The 8,331-nt window shown below is 37.7% G+C and overlaps 3 protein-coding genes across 5 annotated transcripts; 1 reads left to right on the top strand and 2 right to left on the bottom strand.

Moving 5' to 3' along the window:
• The first annotated feature begins 293 nt into the window (after positions 1–293).
• On the top strand, positions 294–2,098 carry LOC107951906 (ras-related protein RHN1). 3 transcript variants are annotated; one of them, XM_016887086.2, is made up of 7 exons: positions 294–451; positions 721–798; positions 889–1,056; positions 1,188–1,356; positions 1,496–1,569; positions 1,653–1,746; positions 1,819–2,098. In XM_016887086.2, exons 1-7 carry the CDS (start codon positions 413–415, stop codon positions 1,920–1,922), a joined length of 726 nt encoding a protein of 241 aa, XP_016742575.1. In that variant the 5' UTR covers positions 294–412; the 3' UTR covers positions 1,923–2,098. The 3 variants fall into 3 exon arrangements, with proteins under 3 accessions (XP_016742575.1, XP_016742578.1, XP_016742577.1); XM_016887089.2 differs by having other exon boundaries at positions 295–451; positions 1,188–1,236; XM_016887088.2 differs by having other exon boundaries at positions 303–455.
• Positions 2,099–2,913: 815 nt separating this feature from the next.
• LOC121203561 (protein ROLLING AND ERECT LEAF 2) lies at positions 2,914–7,115 on the bottom strand. The gene is made up of 4 exons (XM_041085157.1): positions 6,647–7,115; positions 5,588–5,769; positions 4,259–4,482; positions 2,914–3,935 (listed from the first exon to the last, which is right to left on the bottom strand). The coding sequence occupies exons 1-4, from the start codon at positions 7,113–7,115 to the stop codon at positions 3,134–3,136; spliced, it is 1,677 nt and encodes a 558-aa protein (XP_040941091.1). The 3' UTR covers positions 2,914–3,133.
• A 29-nt stretch (positions 7,116–7,144) lies between these two features.
• Positions 7,145–7,678, bottom strand: LOC121212452 (formin-binding protein 4). Its single transcript, XM_041085164.1, has one exon. It carries the CDS (start codon positions 7,676–7,678, stop codon positions 7,145–7,147), a length of 534 nt encoding a protein of 177 aa, XP_040941098.1.
• Between the last annotated feature and the right edge of the window lie 653 nt (positions 7,679–8,331).

Raw genomic sequence — 8,331 nt, 5'->3', positions numbered from 1 at the left:
TTCAAAATCACTCCTGATAAGCATTTTTTAAAAGCACTTTTCAACAGTAATGCTAAACTAGCCATTAGTGAACAGTAAAGCTTTATCAATAACAGCGAATGGAGATGAAAATTAAGATATTTACACTTATTATGCATATAAATTTTTCAATGTGATATCGATATTATATTTATTTATTTATCACAAAACAAGCACAACTCATTGTTTAGAATCAAATTTGTAAACAACCGGTCAAAGTTGGTAAAAAATATAGTACGAGGAAATCCAAGTTTCAAACCTACCATTCTCATTCAATCCTAAACAACGTTGCTGTTTTGCCTTTTATAAGATTGTACCAATTCTTTGTCTATCTAAAACTTTCTTTTGCCTTCGTAATTTTCAGTCAGTCGTACAATTAGATCTACACTGGACAATGGCAAGACCTGGTACCAGGATCATACAAGCCAAGCTGGTAGGTATGTCTTACCCTTTTTCTTTATTGTTTGAAAATGGGGATCAACTTGGTTTTTGATCTCCCAATCAACCTAAACTCTAGTGTTTTCCCTTTTAATTTCTTTGCTTTTAATAGTCCAAACTTATCATGTTTTGACTCTACTTGTTCAACATATATCCTGACATGATTTGAGATATGTTATAAGGAACTTATAAATACATAATATGGAAATTCCATTGAGTGCAACAACAAGGATTAAAAAGTCCATAAATTGAGAATGATTGCAGGTGCTTGTAGGAGACATGGGAACAGGCAAAACCAGCTTGGTACTAAGATTTGTGAAAGGGCAGTTTTTCCATCACCAGGTCCCTCCTTGTTTTATTCTATATGTATATATATATTTGGTCTTCTGATTGAGGAGTTGATGAAATTTGTAGTAGTATTGTACATTATAGGAAGCAACGGTAGGAGCAGCCTTTTTCACTCAGATATTATCAGTAAGTGAAGCCACTGTAAAGTTTGACATTTGGGATACAGCGGGACAAGAAAGATACCATAGTTTAGCTCCCATGTATTATCGAGGTGCTGCTGCTGCCATTGTTGTTTATGATATCTCAACCATGGTAATCCATCTCACTTTCATCCATTTAAATGCATTGCTTATGTTAACCTATTAACTACACAAACATAGAATGTGACCCCAGGTTATTTCTATGGCATATCTCTTATGTTATTTTTTTTCTTCTTTTGACAGGACACCTTTGCACGAGCAAAGAAATGGGTTCAAGAACTGCAAAAACAAGGTGAGGAAGATGCTGTTATGACACTTTCAGTTCATACTAAGTTATGTTTTCTAGACACTGTGCCTGACTTGCTCGTGTCATGCCTCGTTTATTTGTGTATATCATGTCTGATATTGGGAGGTATGCTGGCCTACCCAACTCTGTTTACTCCTATGCTTTAACTTTTGCCTGCAAATTGTTCTTGGTAAAGAATGATTGGTTAGCTATAAATCAACAGCTAATTATTATTTTATATATGATCTTATATGCCATGTGTAAGGAAATCCAAAGTTAGTGATGGCTCTGGTGGGAAACAAGTCAGATTTGGACTCAAAAAGAGAGGTTCAAGTTGAGGTATTTCCAAAACGCTTCCTTGTGTAGCATAATTATACTATCTCAAGTTACTAAGGCCACACACAAATCTCATTCATTGGCAGGAAGGAGAAGAATTTGCTCAAGAAAATGGTATGCTTTTCATGGAAACATCAGCAAAAACTGCAGAGAATGTGAATGAGCTCTTCTATGAAATAGGTAACACATTATTGATGCTCATTCCATACACCTTTGGCACATTTTCATCATTTGATCCTTTCCTATGTGCAGCTAAGAAGTTGGCAACAGCTTCCCCTCCCAACCCATCAGGGGTAACTCTAAACCATGACGAAACACAGGAAAGAAGAGGAAAGCTATTTTGTTGCATAGGTTGAAACTGATACCATCTCCGCACCCATATCCCTTTCAACACTTGTGCACTCTCTCTTGTATGTCATTTGCAGATAGCTGATTGTATAAATTACTTCAATAATTATGAATAATATGCTTACAAGCTATCAAAATTGTTGTAAATGACTAAACACCGAAACCAAGGAAATACTGTTTCATAGTTGGTATCGATGCTTACGAAGTTTTATTACTAGTTCTATAAATGGTCAACAAGGACTATACTAACACACACCTTTGAATTGCTTTACTTCAGAGCGGGCAAAAGGACCTATGTTCTAACTCTTTTAATTTATTTCAATACATTTCCGGACATAGTTATGATTATAACCCTCAATTATCTTCGAAGATATATGGAAAATCTTTATAAAAAAAAAATTAAAACATATCTATATTTGATAGACTTAATCATATACCAAATCACATGCTCAAGCCTGAAAACTCATCTGAAAAGTGGGAGAATTTGGGATAAAATATAAACGTGAAAAATAGACTTAAAGAAAAAAATAAGATACATTTTGTAAACAGACCGAACCTTAAGTAAGATTTTTGACCCGACCCGACCCATACATACATGCATTTGATGCTTACACTAGAGTTTGAATAACATAATAAATAAATAAAAATAAAAAACTCTGTTTCTTTCTTTCTTTCCAATCACTGGTAACTAATTATTGTTTATGTTAATTGGATTTGGGTAATTTACAACGGATATGTAAACAAAGGTATAAAATACAAAAGTGGGAATAATATAACCTGGTTAATCTTATTAGTTTTAGGGAAAGTAAAGAGGTGATTAATCCGTACATTTGACAAATTCACAGGGGAGTAAAACAAGAACATAATCATATAAAGGTAGGGGACAACCATCATTAGGGCAACACCCTGGTTCAAATAGCACCACGCAAATATCGTTTCCACCTAGAAAAGATTGGGACCTCCATCCTCAAAAACATCAAACAAAGGAGCTTTGGTACATAGAGTAAAACTTCAAATATATATATATATATGGAGTATCATATATTCACACTTATCTCTGAATATGTGCCGGATATAGAGTACTTTAAAAAAAATGAAGAATCCCGGTAACATAGCATTTTAGAGTTCATCCTATACCTTTCTGTTGATCTGAGTGTATCCATATAAAGCACATCGAACACATTATACATAGAAAATTGCATAAACATACTATTAAGTTTTATGAGCTATGATTTGGATTCCTTGAATGTGATATGGCCCTTAACTCCCCATACATTTTTGAACAAGCAACGGCAATAGTTGACATTGCTCTGAAGAGCTCTGGCAACCGAGTTTTAAGGCTCACTAAAGACTTCTCCCTCACCTGAATACATAAAATCCTGTACGCCTCTTCCTCTTCTCCCAACCTCCTTTTCACTGCTTCCACCATAAGTTGCCTTTCAGTAACAGCATCATTGTTAGGGTTGTCGTCTGTCCTTGTTGGATCCAACTCCTCTGGTGTTCTTCGCTGCATATATTTATTGTACCAATCCTCAAACTGCCGTTGCTTCTTTGCGAGCTCTTTCCGAGATTCCTCGCATTTTTCCTTCAGCTTCATTTCATCTCGTTGATGCTGCATGATAGCGTCAATCACGTGAGCAAAGTTATTAATAGCAGTTCTCGCAATCTCATCTGGAAGTTTGTCAAGTTTGTCCTGCCAAGCAAGGATAAGCCTCTGAATAGGTGGACTTTCAACCCTTGGAGGTGAAGAACCTTTCTCCTTCAGGCTGCTTTCGAGGGGAATGAGATTTAGCCTTAACCAATTATTCAGGGCTTTTATATACTCTTTCTGGTGGTCTATAAGCTTACAAAACTGCATGTGCCAATCCTGTACAATCGCTAACAGCTGGAACGTACGCTCATGGTGATGCTCGCTTGTTTCCTTTGGCGATTGAGAGAGGTCCAGATGATCCCTCAGTATATCCGCTATCCTACATTGGCTGTCATGTTCTTCTCTCATGGTTTCCCACATTATCACCATCCTGCAAATTGACACATTGCAACCCACATCATCCAAACTTGAAACAAGAAAAGAAAATTCAATGATTTCATCAAATTTTAAAACATCTTAGACACACCCTATGCAAATACAGTAAATTGATGACAATACTTAAGCCTCGTTGGAGAAAACACAAAGGCAGAAGACAAAAACTGTGTAAGGTTACAAGTATCTAAGAGTGATTGTTAATACTCTGTTTTTACAGAAAAAGGGGAACTGCATTGCCATTCAAATCCTCTCTTGGATCAAGTCATAGGCCTTTTTTCTGAGAAAGTCATAGAGTTAAAAAGATGAACTGCAACTTACTTCTCGACGAGGTCAACGAGTTTTGGATAGAGCTGCTCATCTCGTAATCGATTTATCTCTGAAACTGTAGAATCCATGGATTGCATGTCGACAATATATCTGGTGTGTAGATGACTTACTGCTGCTTTTGCCTTTTCGAGTGCCTCAGAATTGGTACCTCGTTTCTTTAGTTTATTTAGAGTGGCAACCTTCCTTTGGTACTCAAACTTCATGAGCTCACCAGCCTATCCATAAAAAATCAAACCCAAAGAAGATCAGGGAAATGCTTAATTCAAGCAAATCAAACAAAAGCACGTAAATACTGTCATTTAGGAAAGTGCAGATGTACTGCTGTGAATTACAAAAAGATATGTATGTTGGTGGAAGCAAAACAGACATTAGAATTAAAAAAAAATTGGAAATTAAATAGATAGTAGCAGTATCTTGAACATAAGTAAGCACCTGAATGACATTTTCCAAGGCTGCTGCAGGTTATTTCTAGGAAAACAAATATAATTTGAGAGGCCACATCCTTCATATGTGATCCTCTAGCCATTTTTAATGTGGGGCTTCTCTAGTTAGGACTTAAGTGACCACTGAAGATGAGATTTCCTCTGGGTGCAAGGATATACTAGCCTAACTGAACCTTGAATTAGTAACTAAGTTACTGATCTAAGAATGTGCATTTTGTTTTGGTGTGCTGAGAAAGGGAACAACACACTTACATCCCACTAGTTATATACTACAAGAGGATTGGCATTTGGTACAATTACTTGAACATAACACGATGAATGATTTAACAAAAAAGGAGCAAATTACTTCTATGTGAATTACACCATACCTAAAATGACTTGAAAATTTGTTGCTTCACATAGATATAGCTTACAGATGGTCTCTGTCTATCCAAGCGTGAATGTGTTCACTTATGATCCAAAGAAAAAGATTCGTGGCAAAGCAGTAACAATCTGAACTATGTTGTAAAAATCAAAATTATTGGCCTAAAGGCAAGTACCAGTGGTGCATTTACCCACAATTATAACATTTCTAGCCTTGTGGTCAATAACTATTCAAGACAAGGTAACTATATGTACAGGCAGCCCTTTGATTGAGTGTCAATCATGCAATAAGGAACAGTAGCATTATAAAATAATTGAATGTCCTATACTGGTCGATCGGCCAAAGAAAACCATATTATGCTGGTTTAATTTATCAAAAAGGTATCATATCATCGAGCATTTCAAACCAAGACATTTTATACTATCAAAGTTACACAACAGTATGGTGGTCATTCAGTAGATAATGAATAAGAGGACAAATGACATAATGATAATAATAATAATAATAATATACCTTCACTTCATCATAAAGCTTTTTTTCCCATGCAAGCATTTTATCCAACACAGTGGCATGAGTCTCATTATCCTCTGAATCAAAGTCATCGTTTGCGTTATCAGCATTGTCTAATTTAGGTCCTTTAAAGGAACGGTTCCAAGTAATAACACGCATTACTCTCTGCGAGTGATCAAGGTGTCCTGCAAAGTATTAACCAAGATAATATACAACCCATTTAAGCTATATTATGTGAACAAAATAATCACATATTCAATTCCACAAGAAAGGTGAAAAAGAAAAAATTTATTGGCCAAATTGTTAGACTTCACCTTATGATTTTGCATAGCTGATCTCTAGTTAATAATAATTTATGTGTTTATATTTGTACAAACTGACATGGTTAGACTCTAAAAGAGAACTGGATAAAATGCTAGTCATTCATGAAAAGAAGAGCTCTCTACAAACTGAAAGCAAAAACTTCTAAGCCAAAGTAGACCGGAACTTATTTAACAATGTTCAAACTATTGATATGTAGAACTCTCTAGTTCTATGCTTCGTGCAAGATTCCTCAACAGTCAAAATCCAAATCCTCAACTAATAACTCAATGTGACAAAGGATGAAAGGAATGAAAACCCATATTTACTTATAGAGACAGTGAACTAATCTTCTTAGCTTATGTTGTTCCAAACTCTTTATTTTTCTTGAAAACTGGTGCTCGATACAGTTTTTGATATGGATACGGGGGTATGACCCTCAAAACACCTTTCAAATGCATGAAAAACTTTCAAAATGATTGAACATACCTATACCTGACACATAACCAAATCGGACACTCACACCATCAGTCTGAGTAACAAAGTTCTTGGCAAATTCATGCAAGAGGCATTAACATTTGAAACCCAATCTTAGAATTTTAAAGTTGAAATGCCGATACCAAACATCATGCAACCGAACAATAACAAAACTAGTCTAAAATTCTATTTATCAACGTAAAGGAAATAACAAAAATCTAAATCTAAATCTTAAGAATTGCACTGATGGTCAGTTTCATGATACAAAATTGAAAAACCCGTTACCTCGATTATCAGCAAAATTAGAGTGATAATGCAACCTAGTAGCTTCCAATAACTTGGAAACCTCATGCGCACTCTTTGAGGCCTTCAAGAAATGATCATCAAGCTCAGTAAACACCTGCAACAAATTAAAACTCCCCTTACCCAACCTCTTCTCTACTGTACTACCAACCCCCATTTTCCCACCCTTCTTGCTCCCTTTCCCTACCCCAGACATCGGTGGCACCGGCTTCTCCACCTCCACTGGCGTCTTCAGTCCCTTGTCCACAACCACCTCCTCCTCCCTCAGCTTCTCCTCCTCCACCACCTCTTCCTCCTCAATTCTTGCCGGCATTTCCTCAAATACCTTCCTTTCAACCTCCCCGTTATCCACCCTCATTTCTTCCACCACCCCTAAACTTGGTCCAGGTACACTACCTTCCGTGGGAAAGAAGTAATAGTAAGGCGAATCCTGGGGCGGCTGTGATTGCATTGCACGCGCCTGAACGGTGGTAGACGTCACTATTTCCTCCTCTTCGTCCTCTTCCTCCTCCTCCTCCTCCACCTCTCTCCTACTCCTACCGCCACTACACTTCCCCTATAATTCCGGGATTTTCGCTTAACCAACGAACCACCGGCGTCCAGGTCATCGTCCTCCTCGTCATCTTCCATGATGGTGGTGGTCGACGTCTCCCTTTGCTTTCCTTTCAAGGGCATCTGTATGGGCATACTAGCGGAGCGTTGGATCGGAACGACCGGCTCGCCGGAAAGACTGACGGGAGGAGGAGGCGGAGGTAAGACAGGAGGAGGTTGCGGCGGCAGAGGGGGAGGACCGACGAAGGAGGGGCCAGGGGGAGAAGGGAGATTTGGGTTCTGGACCTCACCGTGGGCGTAATCGCTTAAGGCGGCGCCAGTGTTCTTTAACGACATGGCATAAGCAGAGTGGGCGGCGGCAAAGGCGTTGCGGGCGGCAACCGCTTCTTTCATGAATTGTTTCCGCTCTTTGCATCGGGCAACGGCTTCTTCGTTCTCGATCCTCGACTGCGAACAACCCATAATTTCCCCCTAGAAAGAAAATTACCAGAATTGAATCCAATAATTGAATAATCAATCTTCCCCAATTGTTGAAAGTTGAAAGTTGAAAGTTGAAAGAGAGAGATTCTTACAAGCTAGCTCAAACCTGAAAGTGTTTTGAGAGTCTGAAAAACGACGTAATGTTTTGGATACAGAAGAGAAGACAAAATCAGTCCAGTCCAGTCCAGGGCGGACGGCAGGGTTTTCTATTTATTTATGGGATCAATAAATGGAATATAAATTATTAAAATTTTATTGGCAATAAATGGGTCCCACCGTAAGAATGGAGTGAGAGAGATGCATTGCACACACTCACTCTGACACACAATCCTCACTTTACTTAACGACTCTGTCAGTAATTTACCTCTTCTTTTGATTGTTGGATCATTCTTCCTTATTCAGTCAACTTGTTATATGCCAACCAAGTTCTGGTTTAATGCCCAAATTACTCATTCAATATTGGAAATAAATCTTCTTTTTTTTCTTTTACAAAATAAGTAATAAAACAAGGTGAATTCCCTCCCGGCACTTCCTCCCATCGCTGCATGTAAATATGACTACCAAAATTTTTAAGAATATCGTTTGAGAATGTCTTAGATAGCACGCTCGAGGGTCGAAAAAAGTTGTTCATTTTC

The sequence above is a fragment of the Gossypium hirsutum genome, chromosome A02 (genome assembly GCF_007990345.1).
Source record: "Gossypium hirsutum isolate 1008001.06 chromosome A02, Gossypium_hirsutum_v2.1, whole genome shotgun sequence".
Taxonomy (NCBI): domain Eukaryota; kingdom Viridiplantae; phylum Streptophyta; class Magnoliopsida; order Malvales; family Malvaceae; genus Gossypium; species Gossypium hirsutum.
This window is presented reverse-complemented; position numbering and strand designations above follow the sequence as displayed.

What these genes read in the sequence shown, in the direction of transcription:
- LOC121203561 (XM_041085157.1), bottom strand. Translation starts at nt 7,115, where the DNA reads ATGCAATCACAGCCGCCCCAGGATTCGCCTTACTATTACTTCTTTCCC. An exon ending in AGCTTTATGATGAAGTGAAG is followed by an intron (nt 4,483 to 5,587) that starts GTATATTATTAT and finishes TTTTATGGATAG; the next exon opens with GCTGGTGAGCTCATGAAGTT. An exon ending in CTCGTTGACCTCGTCGAGAA is followed by an intron (nt 3,936 to 4,258) that starts GTAAGTTGCAGT and finishes GTCAATTTGCAG; the next exon opens with GATGGTGATAATGTGGGAAA.
- LOC107951906 (XM_016887086.2), top strand. Translation starts at nt 413, where the DNA reads ATGGCAAGACCTGGTACCAGGATCATACAAGCCAAGCTG. An exon ending in GGCAGTTTTTCCATCACCAG is followed by an intron (nt 799 to 888) that starts GTCCCTCCTTGT and finishes TGTACATTATAG; the next exon opens with GAAGCAACGGTAGGAGCAGC. An exon ending in TTTATGATATCTCAACCATG is followed by an intron (nt 1,057 to 1,187) that starts GTAATCCATCTC and finishes TTCTTTTGACAG; the next exon opens with GACACCTTTGCACGAGCAAA.
- LOC121212452 (XM_041085164.1), bottom strand. Translation starts at nt 7,678, where the DNA reads ATGGGTTGTTCGCAGTCGAGGATCGAGAACGAAGAAGCCGTTGCCCGA.